The 25,398-nt window shown below is 39.3% G+C and overlaps 1 protein-coding gene across 4 annotated transcripts in view; it reads right to left on the reverse strand.

Annotated features, from left to right (window-relative positions):
* The window catches only part of adgrl2a (adhesion G protein-coupled receptor L2a), an 89,495-nt gene that overhangs the window by 40,917 nt on the left and 23,180 nt on the right, over positions 1–25,398 (reverse strand). For all 4 annotated transcript variants that reach the window (XM_010770834.1, XM_010770833.1, XM_010770832.1 and 1 more), the window contains exons 3-4: positions 11,119–11,332; positions 524–633 (exon numbers count right to left, since the gene is read on the reverse strand). In XM_010770834.1, coding sequence (XP_010769136.1) covers positions 524–633; positions 11,119–11,332 — 324 coding nt within the window. The remainder of the gene's footprint in view (positions 1–523; positions 634–11,118; positions 11,333–25,398) is intronic.

A 25,398-nucleotide genomic window follows, 5' to 3' on the forward strand; every position in this document is an offset into this window, starting at 1 on the left:
TACCTTGTTGACTTACGAGTAGAGCCATTCTGTTCTGTTACATAATGAAACATCTGTTAACATATTTCAACACCTGTTGTACGGATGTGTATTAAGCCATCAAGGTGAGCTGTTTAGCGCCTGATAGACTTCTCCGTGCAAGACTGGAGTGATGAAACATCATTGAGAGTCAGCTTGTCTTCTTCTACCCTTCCTCTTCTATTCTGCTACCTCATAACAAGATACCACGGTCGGCTGGAAACACGGTGAGCACATCAATAATAAAGGCAGTACAGAAAGAGGACCAAAGGGTTTTACAGGTCATATTTCATGAAAAGTTCATGGTGTGACACAGATGGAAGAAGAGATAGAGGAAAAATGGTGCTGGAAGGTGTTAGAGCGGACTGTCTGGACAAGGCAAGAGGAAGAAATGAGACAGGATATGGTGTGATACTAATGAAAGAGAGAGGGCAAAGAAGAGAATGGGAGTGTGGGGGAAGGGAGGAGGGAGAGTTTCAATTTGTGACACAAGGGTCAGACTTACTGTAGGGCACGCACTCATACTGGACCTCCAGGTATTTGTAGGTTCCTGGGCAGGGGTCAGGGAAGACATCTGAACCAGTGATCACAATGCACTGTGTCCGATTGTTGCATCTGAGAAACAAAAAAACACAAATGAGCAACATGAACACATAATAAATCCCTTATTTCAAAGAGCGTAAATGCAGGATGAGAGAAGAGCATGTGTTCTTAACTCTTGCTTTCAAACAATAACATTTCCCAACAAACAAACAATACTGCTATTACGATGCTGTTCAGTCTGTTAGCTAAAAGGGTAGCTCACTATTCACTCAGTGCCTTCTGTAAGGTCTTCTCTGCTTTGTGTGTTATGAGATCCTTTTTGCGCTGTGCTAGTCCGTGTGTACCAGGGTAATTTGTCTGAATGTATATAGGCCAATGAAAATATCAAAAAGGCTTTGCTATATTACCTGTCAAGTCAATAACTTTTTTATTACATTTCTTGTTCAGACTTTTTCATTGAATCTTGCAATTACACACAGTTTGTGCTCTGTGTGTTCTGTAACTTCACCCTTTATAGTTGTGATTTACTACAAAGCAGACCTGGTGTGTGTTGTTTACACATCACCTTCTTGCAATTGAACAACTATAAATAAAATAAGACATTGAACTAACTACAATTCATGGGGACCTCATGTGATTTTTTTTATTTGACACCCCAAATTTGTGTTTTATGAGGCGCATTTGAACGGGATGAACAAAGTCTATGTTTCACTGAAATGTCCTGTCTTATTGATTTGAGCTTGCTCCTTCTCTGAATGGTTCTACATGCTGAGCGGCTAGATGAGGCTCTTGAATGCGCACCCAAAATGCCATCAAAGGTCTCATTAATGATTTCTACGGCAGCCTCCGTAATTCTCGATCCGAAAGAGCAGAAATACCCAAAGATAGCAGCTTGAAAAAAAAGAATACACGTTTTAATTTAAATAATCATAACCAGCTCTCGGTTTAGTAAAAATATGTGTAATTTATGGTACTTTCGTGCCGAAAGGTTGCACCTAAGGTTTTATTAGATATCACGTTTATACATTTTATTCTTCATTTCGGCAGCCATGCGAAGCGATGTCAAAAGTTAATTTCGTAGACTGCCTTTAACATCTGGAGAGCAGACAGTCTAATTGAGCCTGTGGTGTGCTCTGAAGCCCGGGGAATTGCAGGTGACCGCCCTTTCGCTGTACTGAAATCATGATAATGACATCTATACCCCCAGCAAGCCTTCTCTCTGCTACAAAGGGGACTTAAAATTCTATTGGCAACGTGAGGAGCCAGATCAATAAGTCTGTTCTGCTGATTTAGCAGGGACCAGAGATAATATTTGTCTTCTCATCACGGACCAGTGCGCCCACTTCCAGCAGATCATTGGAAAATGTATTACTGGCTGCATTGTATTGTGCTTTGGGTTTTGCCTTTGTTTTGGGCCGCTGTGTGTCCAAATGTTATTAAAATAATATTAGGTAGCATGGGGGGGGGGAGCAGTAGACTGTCGCTTACTGTTGAGATAGCATTGAACAGGCGTATGGGGGGTGGGGAATTGTTTAGGTCCCAGATTAAAAACAACCTCAACCACAAATTATTTAGCAAGTAAGACTAACAGCTCCTGTGTTCTAATAATAAAGAAAGAGAAAACATAAAATCGCAACAACAGGATTGGAATAAGAATTGGAATTATGTTTTTCTGTTTTCTTTCACACACACAGAAACAATTCATCTCCCTCTTCTTCCTATTCTATTTTCACCCAATCCTCCTGTGTGCCAATTCAAAAGATTTTTTTGCTTTTGGTAATATTATAGCCGTGTATTATACTACAGAGCCATAATGACACATATTTGTGTCTATATCTTTGTTTAGTGAGGGTCCCAAGGGGCGTTCCACTTTATTAACGACCTTCACGTGTGATAACAGATGAGAAAATCAGCATATTGTATTTGTTTTTATGGAAATGAATTACTGTTTTGGAATTAAAACAGGCACCTCATGCTGGGCGCATAATATGCTGCTTGTTTTTCTAGGTAATATTTCATGACTCTGCAGCACTTTCCATATATTATATGGTCACTTTGATGGTTCTGTCCCCTTGCTCATGCATAAGCATGTCATGCAGGAGCAATATAATTTACAGTGCTTTTTCTAACAGATCCCAATGAGACCAGGAATCAACTGCCTGGTTTATATTAGGCATATGAAACAGAATGATATCAAAAATAAAATTCATGACACTAATGAGACATAAGCCTGCCATCGTTTCTCAGGCAAACGTATTAAACAACAGGATATAAGCACTAGGGAAAAAACGCTCATATATCTTTTGAAACCATGTTGACATAAGTGTTGATGGCTCTTTCTGATATATCGCCCTAATTTTACCGCTGTGGAGCAGGAGCGCCCTGATCTACGGGATTGTGTTACTCTGATTTCTTCTCATCTGTGAAACCTTGAGCATCTCCTGAGACCAATTGAAAAAGCCCTAATGACTTCTGCTATAGTCCTAGCCCTCCATTTGAGAGAGAGAGAGCATGTAATTGAAATTCCTCCAATAAAAAGTTCAGCATTTGGGCCTGCAAGGGCACAGGTCTCAAAGTGCACACTAATTAAATACATGTAAAATATCATATCCCTGACTATCTTTTGATAGTCTGAGGCTATATAGTAATTAATCATGTACATAATGAATATTAAGTCAAAGGAATTGTCTCCACTTCCCTCCAGAGTGAAACATTCTAGTTCTATAAATACCTTGACTGCTCAACATGATTCGACGGAAGGAAATGTGGAAATAGTCACAATATCATGTATCTTACAATCCAAGAGAAAGAATAATTAGCCAGTTAGAAAATGAGATTCATGAAAAAGTAAAGAGGCAAGTTGCCTTTAAAGCAATGACATAACCCAATTGTTTGGAAAGAAAAAATGTACGCCAATTGTATCAAGGAAATATACAGCGCCATGTTATCATTATTTTTGACAAATTGGTTTTGTGTTAAAAGCACCAGCAGTAACATTAGCTATAATCCTAAAGCTGTATTGATCAATAATAGCTTTATGGTATATTTAGGTAATAAATGGACGGTAGTCAGACTCTTTAGTGACAAAAATAGTCCTAACATTTTCTTTTTGAAATAAAACAAAAAAAAAGTGCAGTTTGAAACTACTTTCTGCTTTGATTGCCTCCATTTCCCTAGCAGCCTGTTAATCACACTGAAGTATTCTAAATGTAATCCCATCACATCTCTGACCTTTTGGGAGAGGCAGACATCAGTACAATTAGAGTGTCACAGAAAATTCTGCTTGGATTTGATGCAAATCTCCTTTAAAAATGAGCACTCCCTGCTGACAGCGAGAAGGGCTCCGATAAGATGCCAACAAGGTGTAACAGAGAGCTCTCCTGAAACCGTGTAGCCATATGCAATTTAACCTTTTCCACTGCCATCATAAAGCATGTCAGAGGAATAATTGGACATGAAGATAATGTGCTAAGTGAATAATTAATTGACTTGAGTATAACAGATTCTACTAACTCTATTCCACTAACATACGTAGCTAAAGGTGTAAGCCTGCCTAAACCATAAAAGACTAATCTACATCTGGTTCTCACTAATCCACCTCGAAGTACAGATAAGTCATTTTAATCATTGCTGCTCCGTACAGTAGATCAGCTTAGCTGCAACTCTGCTTTGCTGAAATGCGACTCTAACCTATTGACATTTAAGCTTGAAGTATATTTCATTTAAGATGTATTTTTATGCATACCCTTCTTCAAATTAAATGCTACTTTATATGAAATGTACGCAATAAGGGATGTGTTCTATTCTGCGAAGCAAACACACTGCTTAAGTGCTGTAAACTGAAAATAAAGACATATCTTCCTTTTTTTATGTAAAATGCTCAGTACACATCTTGGTCACGATTTTATAACAATATAAACATGTTAACATTTCAAATGTCCCTATAATATAATTAAACTATTTATTTTTTTAAAGCAAAAGGCTTACTTACTTAATCACACACGCATATGTATGTCCGAAGGAAAAAAACATTGAATAGTGTTGTCTTTTAAATAGAACCTGTACAGACAGTCATTCAGGTCCCTCATGATGTTAAACGGCATCTGTTGCTCATGTGACACGGCCAGTTTAGACTAAGGGCAAGAAATGTAATTGTCGTATCCTAGATAGTTTTGCCCACACTGCTCAATTTTCTATCCCTCAACACAATAGCTTTCAGGAAGCCTAAGCAGCCACTTGTAATTCAGAATATAAAAAAAAGAATAGGCAGCGAAGACAATTGCTGTGTAACTAGAGGAGAAAAGTGACATGAGTGAAGGGAGCACATTACAGAAAAAGGCACAATCTACTTCCTGGTGCTCCCAGTTTGAATTTCAATCAAATTAGCGTCTCTTAAACTCAAAGTGACCCGTCTAGCTCCATTTCATCTGAAATGCTGATGAGGTTCATGCCACAATTATCAAGGCAGACATCTCTCTCAAGAGGCAAGCCTGTTGATAGCAGACAGGCCATTGAAAAATTAAATCATTTCCTTCCGACACACACACACACACACACACACACACACACACACACACACACACACACACACACACACACACACACACACACACACACACACACACACACACACACACACACACACACACACACACACACACACACTCTAATACCAGTTTATTTAGACCATTTACTATCTAACGGGGTGGCCCCATAATGTTTCAGGAAACGGGTCTTTAGAAATGATCCATTATTATCCTGCTTTTAACTTAAGGTCTGACCCAATATCCGGGTAAGACATCCCAGAATCTTGTAATTACTGTCATATGTCTGTGTTTATGCTATATTTACTGGAGCTGACAACGGGGCTCAACAGGGGGATTCAGACCTCTTACAGACTCAGGAGGATGGCTGTCTGACTCACATCCGTCCATCTCACCTATTGATTTTCAGTCCAGCAAAGGTATATTGCTATGCCACTAAAGTCAATGGAAATACTATTGTGACATTTTGCAGGTCCAAATGTGACCTTTACAAGACGCTGCTCGCACTCCCACGCATAAAGCCAAAGCTACAGAAGAATGGCTTAAAAACAACAATGATCATGTCCTGGAGCGTCCGAGTCACAGCCCAGATCAAGACTTTGTGGCTGGACTCGAAAAGGGCTGTTCACTCATGAATCCCCCCCGCTATAACCCGACAGTCCTGTAGCAGTTTAACTGAGAATGACAAAGAAATGTCTAGATGAGCAAAGCTGATTGAGACATGAGACTGAAATTGCTGCTTAAGTCTATTGTAAGGGGTATGAAAAAAGGTGAATACTTGTATACAAATATTAAATTCATAAATGATAAAAATGTGTAGAGGGATACATATTTTATACTGGCACTGTATGTAATCTTTTTAAACACACTGAAATACCAAAATTTCGATGTATGTAGGCAATTTAAAAACATTGCAACCATAGATATTATCTATACTTTAATTGTTGTCAAATAGGGGTTGGTCAGGTTACACAATACTTTATATTATGATAATGGTAGATATAAAACTTAGTTTATTGATAAAATACCCAGGCATGTATGTTTTATTGGGGGAAATATGGGCCAGGTATGATTGTTACATTTATAAACGGGAATATTTATTAACAATATTGGCATGTAAATATGATATAACATGTTTGTAGGTAAGCCTACCTTAATAAATGTCTCTTTATTTAATTTATTTTTTTACATTTCATTAATTAATTCCAAGTGTTATTTTGGTGTAAGCAGTAGTTTGGCTAATGAGGATCAGTGATGAGGGTGTATACACTTTTTAAATTACGCACATCATCACCAATTTAATCTAGACCAGAGAGCCGTTTCATGGCTCATGAATTTGTGTACACCCCTAACTTAATCTGGATCTTTATGAAATCTTAATCTACTGCGCTTTAAATACACACTCACACAGTGTGTAAGGAGGGGAAGAACAAGGCGACGTGCTGTCAGGCGGCAGCGATGGAGCTCCTCGGAGAGCCTCGCCAGCAGTCCAGTCACTGATATAAATAGTGTGAGTAGCATCACTTAGTCTCCAGAACCGCCGCACATCTATTGACAATTACATGTTAATATTACTGGATAATTTCAAAATTACAAGTCAGTTGTTAACAACCCTATTAACTTAACAATGTTTGTAAAGATCTGTCACATTGAAGCTGATGACATCATTAAAAAATACACACTTCCAAATAGCCAATGTTGAATGATAATGATCGTTTTAATGATAATTATTAACCAACCAGCTCTCCTCTAATACCACTAATGAATTTCACATCGTGTGTTTGAGAGCTTTCTGCTTTGATCATTCTTGTCAATGATACGCTCCTCTGAAACCCATGATCCACAGGCACGGCAGGACCCAGCCATGTTATGTTACAGCAATCAATGTCCTTGTTATCGAATACTGACAAGTAAGCTCATTACTCAAGGAGAAATCCATAGATGAAAGCCACTTATTCATACTCCATTTCATCATATGTTCTTTTTATGACACTGATTTGCCAAGATGTGTCATTGTCATCTTTTCTACATCAAGTTTCCCTGATAAGGACTGGCCGGATTTTAATAACAAGTAAGCACCAGATGCTCACTGCAAGTAAAACATAATGTGTCACTAAATAATGTTCAGATACATTTAAATTCCAATTTAAAGATGTTGTTTGTGTGGCAAGAATGTGTTGTGATGGCTATCATTATCATTATCTTCAGCGCAGATGATTAAATGTAATAATTAAAAAACTGAAATCTTGAAAAAAACATTAAGAAATCACCACGCTGATTATTATTATCAATGAATTAATTATTTCAAACTGTACTGCCATGCAGTTTCACATCTGCCGGGGAGGTGTCCACGTGAAAAATTCCTGTACAGATTATCACCCACTTGAGTCGACTAATTGCTTGCAGCTGAACGTTCTAATTGAGCCACAACTGTCCTACGGCTATTTTCATAAAATCATTGTGCTCATGAATATAATATGCCAGCAAGATATAAAAACAACTTGGAGTGCCAACGGGATCTATCAAACTCAGTGAAGCCTCCATCCAATTCTCCACACTTCAGGACCACATACATTTTGGATGTTTAAAAGTGAACACAGTTTAAGTGCTAATGCGATTTTTCCCACACACTTAAACTAGTAGGCCAGGGTGATTACGGCAACAAATAATTGTATCTCTTCTTTCCTTTCTTTATAGAGAATGTACAGTACAAAATGTTTTCTCCACTCTGTAGTGTGTGGTATGTTGCTCCATATATGGAATATTTCAGCAGGATTACCTCAGCAGAATCAAGGGCGCACAGCGGAGTTCTGACTTGTGGAGAAGGAAAGGGCCTTGAAACAAACATTACGATCCAAATAGGGAAATAAATCACCACTTTCTCATTTGAGGATAATTCTTTTTGACAGCAAAGGTATTACATTTCCTTCCTTTTTTAGTTTATTCCTGTAAATAAATTAAGAGATGGAAAATCAAATCAGTAATTAGTCCCACATGCAATCTTGGGCGTTTGTCAAGCTGTCCTTGAATCTATTTCCATGACAATAAACTGTTTCTGATTACCCAAACACTGTTTTTTAAACACCTACATATGAATGTAGGTCTTCTACTGTGTTTCCCCAGTTATACGGTCTATCTTAGCAGTGTACAGTTTCAAGAAGGGTCAATCGATGGGTGTCAAGATATGATTGGTTAAAATTGTGGGGAACTATCTTAGATGAAAACGTGTTATATTTTGTTTTACAAAAGTATTATTTTAGAACATTTAATTGAAGAATTTTGATAAATGATTATGATATTTTTTTAATATGGTGGACAATAACACCGGGTGTGTGAGCTAAAGGGGTAAGAAAAGCATTTTTAATTGCACTTTAATTTGAAAATGTATGGCTTGATTTCAGCTAAATAAAAACATACACGGTCCATGTTGACATCCCTCAGAATAACTTTCACACTGACAAAGAAGTTATCTATGTATACCACTCTATGTAAATATAAACCTGCCACTTTTTAACATTTGATGGCCTTTTTTGTGTCACACGAGAACTCATGAGGTTTCTTTTGCGTGATTTTTGAACCCACACACCTGACAGGGACCCTTTGTATCACAGGACTTTTTCTTCAAACACATATTTCTATTTTTTCACCAAGTACAATAGCTCAGCAGTGGCATTGAAATGCTAAAATCACATTTAGAAAAACATCTGATGTACGGCCTCTGGCACACTCAGGATATGCATATGAGGAATGAGCCGGAGTATGAACAGCCGTCCTCTGCGGGCGCTGGTGGAGAGCGTTTCTACGAGCCTGTTGTCAGGTGGCTCCTGCTGGATCACTATTTGTGCTTCAGTGGGCTGTTTCTGTACGAGCGAGGCCGAGGGCAGCTTAACACACAGGGCCACAAGCGGAGAGCAGGAGGGCTGCAGCCTTTCAAGACAGACAATGTGAGTCAGCTATCTGACTTTATCAAATAGGGCTTGACAACAAACCCCCTGAATACAAGGGGCTTTACTGTTTTATTTCATTATTTCTTTTTATTTCCCAAGGCGGCTTGCCAGAGTTGCTGACGGTCTCATACCGACCAATTTCTCTCTCTGTGGAACTCGTATGTCATTCCATCCCGTGCACTTTGGCTCAGATGGCATCCCTATGTGACAACTGTTCTCGTGTTTAAGGTCTCATGTATACGGTGTGACCAGTGGAACCCTACTGAGTTGCAGGCATGCGCGCAAATCCACGCACCACCGTGGGTTTGTTTTCCAATTCCACCATCAATCATCCGTCTTTGCACACGAGTGCTAGCTACAGAGACAGCAGCTTTAAAATATGGGCCATTTCTGTGGTCAGTGATCAATCCTTAAATCTGGGCTGCCAAGAGCCTGCCCTTAATCTGACCAACAGGATTTACCAAAGTAGAAAACAAGTATCCTTAAAGTCAAGGAAAGCCAGTAGTGAAAACAGTATTCAAATAATTTACTTAAATGAAGGAGCAATAAACACTTATTAAAGTTTGTTATCGCTTGCAAAACTCTAGAAATCAGTCTGCCAATTTATATTCATAGTTATTTAATTAAATTATGATTTTTGTATATGCATCTAAGAAGTCCTTTAATGTTGTAGTTGGTTGAGCTGGAGCAAGTTTTGAATATTTTACATTTGTAACAGTTAAAAGTGTTTTTGTCATGCTTTAAAAAGTAAGATCTAGTATCTATTTAGTGGAGTAAAAGTATAACTACTTAAGATGGTACCTAAGCATTTCATTTAAATTGCTTTGTTATTTTTACCACACATTCCCCGAATAATAATAAATCACATTCGGCTCTAAAAAAGGCAGATTTAGGTAAATACTGTCATTGCATTTGATGTTCGATAAATTGTTTTACATTTTTGATGTGATGAATTAAACAAGACAATGCCTACAATGTATTCCTGAGCATTTGATCATCTAATCTATAAAAGCTATAGCAGTTGCCAACTATCCTTTCAACATCACCACGATAGGTCAACTTTCTATACATGGTGCCAGAGGGTTTGTTTGTGCAGCTGGACAACAGCCATCCGTTTTTTTGGTGGCCAGAGTTGAGAGGATGCCTGCTGTGTTATAATCATTTATGATTGAATTCATAACTAAAACAATTGTTAACATATTTCACGTAACATAAACTATTTTTTCGGTTTCTATCTCTTTTGTGTTACAGATACACAAAGCACACACACTGTAACTCTAACACACCACACGCACGTAAATGGATTCTGCTAAGAGCAAGTGGCCCAGCTTCAGTAGTAAGTCAAACAGTGATAGACTAATGTTAGCATACTCCATCTAGATTGGACTTTTGTCAGGTAATGTATTCAACAGAGTAAATTACAGTGGGCAGAATAATTACCTCCAGCAAGTTGGATCCGATCTGCAGTCATGTCAAATTGTGAAATATTGAAAATAGCTTTTAGTTGTAGTGAATGTTGTTGAAAGGTTAATTTGTTATGTTCATATTTTGAAATGTGAATTTAATGTCCATTGTCAGTTTAGTGCTTTGGTCTCTGATTTCTTTAAAAAATAAAATAAAATGCTCTACTCAAAAACAGTAGCTAATTCTCTCATGTTGAGCTATCTCAGTGCGTACTAACATTAATGTCTTCTAGGTTATGGATGCTGACAGTCTACTGTTGCTATTTCCTTTTTTTTCCCTTCACACTAACATTCCCTTTTGCTATATTCGGTGGAGTAAATCAATCCAGCTGCAGCCGTGTTACTCTCCTTGGCAGGAAGATTTGACTCCAAAGGCAAGAAATGTGGAGGATTTTTTTAAGAGAATGAAAGATAGATGGGCAACAGGGGCAACCAGACAAAATGAAATGGTTGACAGCAGTCCGTATACGGTTGCTCAGGGCAACTAGGAAACTGTAAGTGTTTAGCCCCGTCAATTATTTTCTCAGATTCCTGTAAGTTTGGCAGATGCCTCATTTTGTGATAATTTGTTTTGGTACAGCACTGAGATGTCAGCAGTTTTACCTTTGTGACATGATCTTGAAGGCATCTGGAAGATAGCAGTTGATGTTCTCCATCTGGAAAGGGTCAGCGTCGCAGATCTTGTCGTCCGTTCGGCCATAGTTGGCACTTTCAATCATTATGACATCACTTCCTGGACACCGCAGATCGATGGGGTAACCCTCACAAGACAGCTCTCTCCGTACTAAGCCAAATGGCAGGGCGGCTCGGCTAAACCCTGAGGGAGAAGAGAGAGAAAGAGCTCTATCAGGGCAAATCAAAGGGAGCTGTGTGGTTGAGCTGACACAGAGAAAGACGGCATGAAAGAGAGAAGACACAGGATATCAGAGCTGGATTTGCCAGATATATCTAAAAAGCAGCATTTTGTGTATGTGCCACCCTTTTTATTTAAAACGCTGTTACTTGCAAGATGACTAACGCTGATATGAGGATAGTGAAACTTGGATTGGACCACCAGCTTGACATACATCAGTATATTGAGTGAACATTTCAGATCTCAACCGCACCAGTGAGCTAATGGTGTTAGTATGTCATCCCTGCGCCCAACTGGTCCGGGAAAAAATCGATAATTGTCATTAAAGTCTAGTTTGTCGGCTAAAATGTCTGGAGCATTGTAACCCCTTACGACCGTTTATGTACAGTAAGCACACTGACACAACACTAATAAGAAAACCCAACAGCTTCTGTGATGGGGAGAAAAATATATAACTATATAATTATTTTTGTGCTTATTTTTTTTTTTTTTTAAACAATCTGCCACCTCAGTTGTGTAATTTGTCCTGTGTTTCATATCAGTAAGGGACCACACAGCACATCACTAGAGACTTGTGGTTATCTTGAAAAGCTCCTTTTTCCACCATAAATGAAAAAGTACAGCAAGCATCTGTTCAACATGACTACAATTCAATCCACTTAGCTTGCAGTTCTGACAATCGAAGGGCGGGATATTGAGAGTTCGGAGTGTGTCAACTACATACATGAAATACAGCTTTATAAACATGCTCAAAAGCCTATGTCCAGAATGAGGTTTAGTTTTAGGTTCTAGTTAGGACAACAAAGAACATAAAAGATTTAACCTACTTCTTGTGCACTAATTTGTTTGGCACCTGGACAAGTCAAACTGATCAATTTATGCAGTTTTTCCAATTACAAAGCTTTTTTTTTTTTTATATTTGCCATGTTGTGAGACACTCTCAGTGTGACAACAGTTTACTTAAAGCTTTTGACTCCAGCTCTGATAAATCGACCTAACAAGGCCAGGTTTATTTTCCCCTGTTGGACGCTTCATCAATTAACTACCAATATAATTATCTTAGTCTGATTAAATGTTATGCTATAATGGCACTAGATTAGCATTCTGTATTGTATCCCTCGTCAGGAAATACTACTGTGGCATTTTATAAAGGAAGATAAATGTCAGTTTGTATTGCATGAGCCTCCGTTTGTGCACCAACTAGGCAAACATTTTACTCTCAGGGTGAACAAAGGATATATCTGCATAGAGGAGGGCAGCTTGCCTATTTAACCTCCATAAGACTTCATTTGTCTGAGAGCTTACAACACTCTAAAACGTTTTTATTTTTTCTCTATTTGTTCATGTTGACAGGAAACTTGTGACCAATAGGCATGAAAAGATAAAGGCTTTCACATATGATAGGTTTCATTTTTTCAGCAACTTTTCCCTTTAGAGTCAAAAAGAAACGCTTAAGGTGATACACAATGTATCAAAGATGTTGTCTCGAGAGAACAAAACCCAGGAGGAGAAATATAAAAACACCACATGTTTGGAACAAGACTTGACAGCCAACCTTGAGTTGATGTCAATGCACATCAAAAGCGAGCAATATGTTGTTTAGGAAGTAACTATAGCAACCTATGTAAAACATTAACCCATGGCACAGCAACATTTGTAATACTCATATCATTGTATAGTGAAAAAATACAATTTTAATAATTGAAATAGCTATCAAATGCACAAGTGAAATACATACACATAATACATCCCACCAATGAATGTACATTTAAATATATCTATTTTCTTAAACAAACCGTGCATTTATTTCTATTAAATTGACTGACTCCTTTGTTGTACTGCTATAGAGGTCAAATACACTACATGGATCAATTGTGCAGCAGTTACGTATGACTGGGTGGGATACATTACCCTGCACTGGCCTATTTTGAGGCTGGAAGTCAACTGGTTCTTTGCCCATATGCAAGACCTCCGAGTTTGATCTCCAAATCCGCAGCCGAACCCCACTGATGCTCTGCGTCCCAGGAACACTGTTATAACACTTAAATTCCTCGGCAGAGCCTTCACAATCTCAGCTTCTGGTTTAAAGATTTAGAATGAATGCGGTCTCTCTGCTTGAGTAGGAAAACAGCCTGGTGCAATGAGGAGATAAATGTGTACTGAAGGATACTGAAATGCACTAAGCAACTTTTCAACCATGCCCGTGACAGGCCCTGTAATAACGGTGCATTTCTGTGTTCAAATCTCTGGAAATCAAACTAAATTGCTGTCATCTAAGCACACTTTATTAGCCAGCTGGGTGGGGGCATCATGGACCAAAGCACACTCGTAAACAACCTCAAAAAGCCTCTCCCCGTTGATTAGACCCGAGGCTGGACTACTTTTCACTCTGGTGTCGGATGGTATTTTTGGTCCATGGTAAATGAGTGACAAGGACAAATCTATACAGGACACCCAATATTTCAGTTAATGTTTACAATTAAGTCAGCAATGTTTTGGTGTTTTCAACATGTTTTGTACAATTATTTATTTAATTTTGGAGATTCCTCAGAAAAAGGCAAACATAGTTGATACTGCTACACTGACAAATCTAAATCAGCTCCTTCTATAATGATTGTATAAGTTTTTCTGTGTTATATAATGGAGGGTTAATGTGACAACTTCATATGAATCCTCTTCCTCAGTTTTCATACAGACATTATGAAGACACAAAAACACCATTGATCATTTTTTGGCACGACAAGGCATTGCAATTACAAGAGAATAATGTGATCACAGTAAATCCCACACAAACAAAATACAATACTTACTGTCTCACTTAACACAATTAATTAATTATTCAAATGAGCCAGAAAAGTAATCATTATTTGCTCATGGGGTCATTAGCATAATTAATCAATGAATGCATGATATGAAAATTATTTACTTTCAATACGGTAAAAGTCAACCATGCCAAGAGTATCAATATGAGATGGATATTAAAATATGGAACATCACTTTTCCTTTCGTTCTGATGATCACTTGTTGCTATAGCGTGTTTTAAGAGGCTTCTGAGCAAACAAAATGGCGCGCACCACTGGTGAATGGGTGCAAAAACAGAGCGGCATGACTGAGAGGAATCTTTACTTGTGTTTGTCACACACAGACTCAAAGGGAAACTCGGCACCCTCCTCTCCTCGGTAGCACACATTTCAGACCTCCTTGAAATATGAGATGTTATTTCGCTAGCTTTGATATACCTCTACTCTTTGATTGTGCATCCGAACCAATGACAAGGGCTTAAAGGAGCGATGCTTATCAATCGAACACCTGAAAAGGAGGAGTTTTACATTCTCTACACTAATTAAACGCCAGGGAGCAAAAGGATCAAGGCATCGTCAATACAATATTATGTGGGAAGCTCATTGTGTGACCATGGCAACATCGTGCACCAGAGACATTTCTGGTCGGATCCTTATCATGGCCAAGCCAATACTAATTACGCATTCTGGTCACCCATCCCACCCACCACCACTACAATAGCATTTAAATTCCTCTTCATCTTCTATGTAGCGAGCATTTAGCGGAGCAATGGACAGTGCCATTGCACAATCCTAACTATTCTTTCTTTCCACCCACATACAGAAATTATATTTTAACAACACGTTGAAATTAGAATTAGAGACACTTTTCTCTGCGTTAGGAAGCAGCTGCTTAGTGTCTCGAAAGCACATGATCACTCAACCTTTTGACACATGCTTATTGTACATGATAGTAATTGACATTGATTGGTGCACAGGACCTCTATTTTCATGGGTTATAGCACTTTATTACACCAATGAGGATCCTCAATTTAAAGCTTCCCAGAATGGCATTTACTACCATGTGTAACCTTTGCGATTACATTAAACCCGTACAGAATCTGCAGCTGAAGAACCGCATGAAACTCCAGTATGTAAAGTGGATCCATTATACTCCGTCTCTTTGGTGCTGTAATGTTTTAATTCATTTTTTTCTCCGCAGATGAGCCAAATCAATTGGAAAGTGACCATCTGGTAGGATATGAGTGTCACTGAAGCAGAGTTAATGAACAAAATGTCTTCCTATTTCACACAAACGAGGTGTCATTAGGATTTTCATCAGCCATGCAGAGACCTTCTCCCATGTAGTCCCTTGAAACTAGACATTACCATGATCAAACCCAAAGGGACAACAGACATGGAGAACATGTCGAGTACACACTGATAAAATGCAGCCATATGTTTAATGAGGGCAACAAACTTGAATCTTTCTCAACAAGACGCATCCCACTTTTTCCTATTGCTGTTTATGCGGCATGAATAAAAATAAACTTTTCAGTTTTTCATCAGGACTATCTTGCCTCCAGTACATTTTTTTTTTTAATCAAAATGACCCTTTGAAACTTGAATTACACATGCTTCAAGAGTGAGTCCAGGGGCATAGCAGAGGCTGATCAAAAGGCCCATTCAGCCACTCACGCTGCCATCATTGTGGCTGGTGCACAAAAGAGGTCTCCAGATTATTTTTGATGTGAAACCAGATAATTTTTCTGTCGGAGAGCCAATGAGAAATGTGACGGGGACGCTCCGGATGGTTGTCGCCTAACGTTAACGCGGCCCCTTTCATTTTCCTTTGCTGATGAGAACTAAACAGCTGCTTGTAAATGAGCAAGCATTTCTGCCTGGCACGCCATTATTCTGCAGTCCTGAGCCGACAAGGTCGCTTGCTGGGGGGATTTGGGGTGAAAGAAAAGTGTGGCCTATAGCATTAGCTAGGAGCAACAGGAAACCCAGCTTGAGTCCTCCAGGTTCTGCCACCCCACCCCTTACCCCCTCCTCTCTATGGTAAAAGCAAAGGAAGTGTCTGAAGGAAAAGAAACCTTTAAGTCAAGACTCTTCCAACAGGGCTGATTCTATAATCCAGAGACATCCTTTACAACAGCATGTATTCTTAAAAAGTCAGGTCCACACAGAGGAGGAGAAGAAAGAAAATATTGCATATATCCTGCAAACAGCAGGGTATGAGGTAGACTGCTGACTTTGCGTGGCCGTTCTGCAAAAGAATTACACTATGGGTTCGACATATATTATTCTTTTGAATTTCCTAACATTAACTTTGACTCAAAACTGTGTTTCTATTTTTTCCACTGTGTGATGAAAGCTGATTTCATTTTTTGGGCATGGCTAACAGCAATCGACAGTCACTTATGTAGAGGTTTTTTCTCCTCTGTAATTCAGACCATAACATCTGTAGAGTATTAAACGCTTGGACAACTGATGTTAAAACTATGACTTCTGCGGAACAGATTACACTGAAGTGACATATTAGCTCATGTTGTATCAGAGATGATCAGTGAGAACCCACAGTTGTGCTGTAGGGGGAAAAAATATAGTTTTTACTGTTTCTTGTATTGCATCAATATCCATCAGCACAATAAATGCTACCAGACTGAAAATGTGTACAAAGCCATAGTGGTCTTGTTTAATATAATAAAACTTTTAAGGAAATTCTAGCCATTTGAACAAATTATAATCATATAAAAAGGAGATCCACCCATCCCTCATAAAAGTTCAGTCTCCTAAAAATGTTTCATAAACTGAAACTGCATTGTCAATTACGTTTGAAAATAAATGCACTTATCCTGGAATATTTTGGGACGTTTTGAAAATGGGATGATAATCGGATGAAGCCAATCTTTGAGCCAAACCAAAAAACATAATTATCTTAACACAAACCATGAGCTTTTACTAGACCTAAGAAATAAGTTGGTGATGTTGTTTTTTTATCATGATAATTCCATGCATACATCATTGAGAATGCAGTTTATTGCCTTTTTTGAGATTATTTTTGTAGGAAACAGGGCTGCGAGCTATGTAGTGTCAAAATATGTGGAATACTCAGAAATGTTTGGTCTTTGAAACCTACTCGCACAGAGAGAGGGAGACAGGAAAAGAGAGATATTGGGAGAAGAGGAGGCAAAGAGCAGCAGGGGAACGAGCATTCCAGCCTCATTTGTATTCTCCACCATCCAATTCACTCCAGTTCATTTACATCTCCGCTACTTCCATAGCAACAGCAGGGGGGCTATCAGGAGCATCTTTGATATAGGTACATGACTCTGAAAAATATCTTGTCATTTCTCTCTGAAAAGACGCAATGAAAAAAGACTCTCCAGGACACAGACACGCATCGCTCCTTTGGTGTTAAAGTGGGCTTCTTTAAGCAGAAATGTCCTCTCTAAAAGGGACTGTTTCTTAGATTAACGCTATTCATCATCTACCACTGTCACTTGTAGACACATAAGCCTGCACAGATAAAAGAAAATATTTTTTTTGCTGTTATCATTTTACTATGTTTAGAGAAACAACATGGACACCAGCAGAGGCTGGCAGTCAAAAAGGAAAGAAAGGTTTCTAATTTCCCTTTTCTAATCCGGAAGACTTTGAACAAATATAAGCATCAAGTGTTGCCGAGAGAAAAAATGAAAATGCGCTGCACCAGCATGAAAACAAAGCCTCATCAAATTCCATGTACACTTGTATGTAAATCAACCTTAAGGCCTAATTAAGCTCTATGGGGATCATCAAGGTCATAAATCCGTTTTTTTTTCATAATGCATTATTGACTTCACATCATCTGCACATGTCGGCTGACTGCACTCACACAAGCACACAATGTCATCTCACTGTCTAATATCGGATAGTCCTGGGGCCAGGCGGTGTGTGTGTGTGTGTGTGTGTGTGTGTGTGTGTGTGTGTGTGTGTGTGTGTGTGTGTGTGTGTGTGTGTGTGTGTGTGTGTGTGTGTGTGAGCGAGGGAGGGAGAAGTGGGGAGTGCTTTTTAGGTCACACAAAAAAAGCAAGGACACCCTTCTGGTAATGAAATGGCTGCGATGACCATCAAACAGTAAATTGAGAAACAGTAAACACATGATCACTTTCATATTTGAGCCTTAAATTACAAAACATTTTAAAATGATGAACGATAGGTCAAGGTTTTGTGCCCATTGGTTTAGGGTACATTTGGTTCTATGATAGATAATTTAACCCTTACATTTAAAGTTGTGCTGCCTGCACTTTCAGTGTGTTAGCAGAGGACTAATCCTATGAGTCATTGCTCAGGAGAACTGATATAGTGCAGTCCCAGTCTCTGCCTTTTAGCAACAGCAAGCCCTTTGACCCTCATTACTCAGCCTTATCATTGACACAATTCCCGAAGATATCAAGAGATCTAGAGTTTAAACATTATGTGAGTCATATTTTGTTCTAAAGCATGTTCATAATGGAATGGCTATGTGCCTATCATCTCTTCCTTTGGTCTTTTTTATTTCAACATTTTCCATTTCAAGTAATGAAAAAAAATGGTCAAACATTCATTGGGTAGCGCAGACTTACTTCTCTGCTCCAATGAAGCGTTTGATGCTCCTCAATTCAATAAGGAAGCATTTCCCAATGGGTCACCAGTGGCAGAACACACAAATGGGAAGGCTCCATCTGCTTGGTTTGCATTCCCAAAGTGCACTTCCTCAAGCAGACCACAGCAGTGGTTCCTCTTACCGACACTCGGCCCTCATGTGTATGCATTTGTGCCATATTATTCAGCTAGTGCTTCTACTGACCCCCACCTGGCATTTAAATTCCCTGACCAACTGGGTAGTCATGGCCTGATGACACGACTGCTGCTCCAACTGAATTCTTTATGCAGCTCTTATTCCGACTAGACTGCAGACCTGCCTGCTCCTAGGTTAGGTTGATTTCTATGTGACTATTGTACTCTGATACGGTGGCCAGAAAAATAAATAATAGTATTTATTTATTGAAGGAGTTTTTCTTCCACCCCATAATACTTTGAGAAGAATCTGGCAAAGCAAAGTGAAATTATATTACTTTATTTCATCAAGGATTGATTGGCAGCTATTCATTCCAGAGGCTGAAAATTATATAAAAAAAGGTCTATCTCTATGTATTTTTCCTAGAGGTGAATGGATTATTATGACATGCAAAATAAGGTTCGCCATTTATTTATTTTTACTAGAAATGTTCAAATGTGGATTAAGCTCGCTTGAAACTGGTCCAATCCATATACAATGCCAGCCCTCACATGTCACAGCAGGGGTACTTTGCATTTAAAGACTTGTCAGATGTCCCTCATGCTTATCGGCCTTAATTATTGCTTGTAAGCCATTAAAAAATAATTTGGGGAATTGTGTGTTTGTTGGGAAATGGGAGGAGGGGTAGTGAAAATAACAAGAGCAACAATTAAGCAAGAGGCAATAGTCAATCTGAGAAATCCTTACATAGTAAAATGGGCTGATTCAAAATGACGGATATCCAGAATCAGAATTAGCTTAATGGCCAAGTAAGTGTGGACACATATTGATTTATAACATCTCCCACCAAGTAAACATGCCTTTAAAGACTATTTTTCTTTCAGCCCCATCATTTATTGAGAGGTGGGCTTAAGAGCAGAGGCCCAAGCCCTTGACATATGGCTGCACTCAGGGGTCATTATGACTCAGAAGGTCAAAAGCCGAGTCACTCACGGTCAAGTCGGGGTGATTTACCAGGCCCTAAAGGGCTGGACCTGACGTGTATTATGTGTGTCAGCAAGTAAACCCACACTTCATAACTTAATGATGGCCGACAAAAATGGAGCAATGAGCTGTAACATCTTATTATTGAAGTATTAGCAGCCTTGCTTAAAGGTGGGTTATGTAATTTATTTCAGAAACACTTTTTGTTATATTCCATGGAATGCTCTTAACATCCCGATAGCACACACACACACACACACACACACACACACACACACACATATATTAAATGCTTTGACAATAAATACATAGAAAAATGTTATCTGTGGAAGCCGTGGCGCTGTAAAAAGCACAACCAATCATTTTAGCCGGCCCGGCTAAAATAACTGGATGGCCTACCTGCCTGTCAGCCTTCCATCTGTGCACAAACTTATCTCGTGCCCTCATTGGTCATGTGCGCGTTTGTGTGTGTTGGAGGAGGGGCTCTGTAAGGAAGTCTGAAGGAAGAGGCAGATTTTTTTCCGGTTGTGTACTTTCAAATCCTAGCGCACTCGAGCTGGTTTCTCCAAATTACATACGCCATCTTTAACTTAAGCTAGGGGAAGCTTTACTGCAAAGAAAAGGATGTAGGAAGTTTCAACAAAAGTGGAAAATACTGAATGTACCAGTGGAGCTCTTTAAGTTAACAAGCTTCATAAATGGGCACTCAGAGTTCCTTCAAAAGGCCTTGGTTCTAAATCCTTTATATTTATGGGCGTAGATTCACCAACCCTCGTTTACAGGAGCCTCTTCAGGATTTACTGCTGCTCTAAATCAGGACTGAAGCACGAGGACAAAGAAGATTCCACTAAGGGCAAGCCAGGGATATCTTGCATCTGACTCTCTAGAGTGAACTGTAAAATCTTAAGCCTTTGGATATATTTTGCCTTCCTGACAGAATCTTTCATTACGAGTTCCGCAATCGGTTTTCATTGCATGACGTCTCAACCAAAACCACTCTTTCCTGAGCTTCAGAGAACATGCCTTTCAACAGCACCCTCACAATGAAAACGTGATTACATACCCCTTGAACACCTGCAGATTGTTGATGTTTACATTAGATATTTCAGCAGATATGGGATGGAAAACCCACTGGCATGATTCAATGGTTTCATAAATAGCAGTTCTCCACTCCACTTCAATGCATTCATCCCTCTGTTGCGCTTGTTGCTCAAATCAGACGGAGCAGAGGGACTGAATTGCTCACATTGATAAAACATGTTATTCACAGTATGACACAGCGTGCACAATAACAGTTAATTCATAACAGTTTACAATCTTGGCATCCGTCTCCATTTCAGAGAAGAAGCTGAGGCCTATGTATGTAGAAATTGAAATATTGCACTCCGTGTGACCTGAACACTGCAGTCTAATCACCTTAAAATTCAAAAGTATTACAGAAGCAAACCAGCTGAGCCTGCTCATTTGTCTGGCATAGGGGTACACACTGCTTCCTGGTTTAAAAAAAACATCTAGACTGGATAATCAAAAACATTCTCCTCATCTGCCCCCTCCAGACTTCATCAGCGGTCCTTGCGTGAGGTCTGTCTGGAGTCCTTGATGTCAACTACACAGGCTCTAGCAACATGAAGATATATCAGAACTAAAGAGCCTTTGCTTGTTCTATAATCATACTGGTAGTTTCTCAATACACATGCCTTTCATGGTACATATACCAGCCCCTTTCAAATCTGATCATGCAGCAAGTTAACGGCACTGTTTTTTCATTCTGCTTCAGCAAGTTACAAATATAGAACATAAGAGAAAACTAAAAGTTTAAAACTTGAGGCACATCTCTGACAAATTGAAGCCTACTTACAAAAAGATGCCCACATACTGTTAGTCACATCTGCCATGGCTCGATCAGAGACAAGTGAACAACACTATGAATGAATAGTTGTTTGGTTATAGACCAGTGCACTGGAGATTGATAAGTCATGTTTGTTTTTTATCTGTATTTTGGATTCAGAGGAGACTCAATGGGTTATAAGAACATATTTGAAGGATTGTTTGGGATATACTTGTTAGGGGCCCACATGTTTCTACCTGAGCAAAAACAAAGTGAGACAAAGCATGACGGTAAAATACCACGCAAATTGGGACATGTGGGTAGATGACTTATCTAGGGTGCGTGAGATCCCACCCAGCGAGGGCCTCGTGAGACCCGTGTGAATGCCCATTATCCACAAAGATCAGCACCGAGAATGATGGGAGAAGGTAGGTTTCACACTAAGTCTTAGGCTCTGTCACGCTGAAACACGCTCCTAGACAATTCTGAAACCCAATTAGGGAGCATGTTAGAGCTTGAGCGCCATGTCAAGCACCACAGTCCTGTTGTTTTGTGTGAGAAGTCTGCAAGACTTAATTAAACAAATGGCCACATCCTTGCAAGAGTAAAAAATAAACAGCAGAGGAAACTTCCATTAAGTAAGAGGTTAAGGGATAAAAAGCCTCATAAAATACTATATACAGTATCCCTTATATAACCAGCAAGTGGAGGAGTGCAACTGGAGTTGCAACAAGGCACCGTGCCTCCTGTCTGAATAGTCGTATCTGTGTCACGGCCGAGATGCCAGCATGAGTTATGGACGGCGACAGACCACAACAAACTAATGATTCTTTCCAAGGTTATCTCTGCATAAATAACCATTAAGAAGAATGCTGATGCAGCAACCCACAGACACAAAACATAGGCCTCTAGGATGGCATTAAAAAACATTTGCCAAGGGCACTGAGTCAATAATTATGAGATTCATACATTGTGGGTTAGTGGAACATATTTTAACTGCCTCAGTAGCCGGGTGAAGGGAGGGTCTGTGTTTGGGTGGGAGGGTGGCAAGATGTCAAGAGCTCCACCACGCTCTTGCATGACAAACACCAACCTGGAGCCACGAGTGACAAAGCCCTAATCCTGAAAATCCCTCCTTCCTTTGCTGAAAATCCTAATGAGGATTTGAAGTGCTCGGCAGGGAGGAGACCCAGGGGCTGTGGTTACACCTTGCCACTGCTTGCTCTCCCTGTCATTGTCTCCTTGTTGGCCAAGCCTGGCTGGCGACAAAAGAGACATGACAGCATGGTGGGCCTACGTACACAGGCTCCACGCCTGCCTGGCTCCACGGGAAGCCAGATTCCTAAGTCTGCCGCAAACAACCAGGATGACATCAAGCGGAAGGTTGAAATACAAAACCGACAGAAGTTGTTTACTAAAGACACATGAGACAAAGGAAAGATTCACCCCTTTAGCCTTAACTGTTTTAGTGCCCTTTCCAAAATAAAATACATTGGAAGCTGTAGAAAAACTAGCTGAATTGGCAAATAACCATTTTGTAAAATAATTACCAAATAAATGATTTGTTTGTATTAACAAATGAGCTATGGGCCAGCGTTTTCAAAGAGGTCAGGGAAGTGGCGTGTGGTGCCGCAGTGGGGTGCTTTCATTTGATTTTTTTACGGACACAACTCTGGCACAAATTAGTACTTCAAAAGAACAGGCCTACTGCCCGTGGTTTCACATTGACACTTGACAGATAGTATTTTGATTTTCTTTCTTTTAAAGATAACATGTACAAGCCAAATTGCTGAGAAAAAGGCCCCTCGTGGAGAAAATGAAAAGTACATCACCTATAAGCATAGATACTGCTTTGCCTCAGAAGAGAAGGCTTGTGATATCTGGATGTTGAACTGATTGGATTTACCTGCTGGGTATTAACCCTTTAACAGTTCATTTTGAAAAAAGCAAAGGTCTTTTTTTGAGTGTAAAAAATTGAGGGATTGGCCATTTTCAGAAAATTATATAAATATGCTTACATGGTTAAAGGAAAAGGCTAACCGGAGCAAATAGGTGTTGGCGCGGCACTGGGAAGTGCCGGTCCTGTCCTTGTAGGTTCTGTCTCACAATAAGCCCTGGGCTTTTACTTCCAGTAATTACATTTTCAGAACACCTTGATTGTCTATTTCTCTCCATTCACTTTGAGATGAAGGCTTTAAGTCTCTTCTCTTTCCCTTTCACACGGTACAAAAAGAGGACTTTTAAAGGTGCCCTTCCCTGTTGCCCTTGAGAAATCTCAAGTACTTCAAACATTTCAAGCTTTGAGGAGAAACAATAGTGTGGTTTTAGGGTGTACAGACGGAACAGACATTCTCAGTGTCAGACTTGTTCAAACAAGTCTTGCCACTGAAACGCAGCTTTTATATCATGGCCAACTCTTCATGTACCCCCCAAACCTTACAGATACAACCACCCCAGGCTCCGTTGTAATAGAATGACAATATGCAATCTAGGGAAAACAATTTCCGTTGAATCATTGTTTCATTAAGTCTCCATTACCTACTTAACATTGCCTCGCTTTTATTGTAGAGACTGATTTTATAATAACTGTAAAGCTTCCATACTGTAAAGGCCATGCAGCAATGACACTGATTTCAAAACAGTAAAGAACATCCCAGTAAAATGGGGATCATCAACACATAAACAATGTAACACACACATTTTCTCCTTTTTTTTGAAGCATGTCCAGCTAGCTGCACACTTTGCCCTCCTTACCTCTTGACAAAGAATCTTGCTCTGCTCTCTAAATCTGTCCCTGTAATCCTTTGAACAGAGCGTGTGCCTGAGCTTGGTGAGAATTGTTATTCTGTTGCTGATACAGACAAATCCCTCCAACCCAACCAGACTTCACGTAATTATTTTTGGAAGACATGTGAGCCAATTTAACCATGTGTTGCAAGGGGGCAATGACCAAAGTTTTTACATTTTTGCAAAAAAGCAAAATTACACCTTCATCTCATTTCTGGTGGGTTGCTATGGTGACATCCGTAGAGGACACTAGTAGGACAAAAGGAAATAAACCTGCAGCATCAAAGAAGATCACTCTGAATGCCAGAGGGCAAACAATATCAAAGCTGGTTGGAGTAAAACATACTGATTAAAGTGATACTCTCTTTCTCAACCAAAATAACCGTGTATATGATTTTTTTACGCAGGGAAATCTTTGACTATTGCCTGTGATACTTGAGAGTGATTTGTCCCAGGAATGAATGCCAATAGAATCCTTTCCCACTTAAGACAAAAACAGGATGTTAGTAGATTGTTTGTCCACTTGTCTTGTACTTCCTCATCTAAAAATGTGTGTTAAAAACTGCTCAATAGAGGAAAGTAGTGCATTGAGAAAGAGGCCTCCCAAACATTCAATATTTCATAAGCAGCTTTACCGATAGGTAAACATTTAAAAAGAAAAATCAATGGAGCAGAGGCCAAGATATCTTGTATTTTAGTCTATATTATGGGTCAAGCTTCGGCAAAACTGGTTTCTGCCCCTTGACTAATGCAACAAATAATATATTTGCTAAGACTCTCCCTGTTTGCTAAATACCTATTTCCCTTGAACTTCCTGCCCCCAGTTTCTACTAAAAACCTAACTCTGTGAGAAAAAAGAAGAATAAAGTCTCAAGTCCAAGCC

This window comes from Notothenia coriiceps, unplaced genomic scaffold (genome assembly GCF_000735185.1).
Source record: "Notothenia coriiceps isolate Sejong01 unplaced genomic scaffold, NC01 NC01_scaffold00009248, whole genome shotgun sequence".
NCBI lineage: Eukaryota > Metazoa > Chordata > Actinopteri > Perciformes > Nototheniidae > Notothenia > Notothenia coriiceps.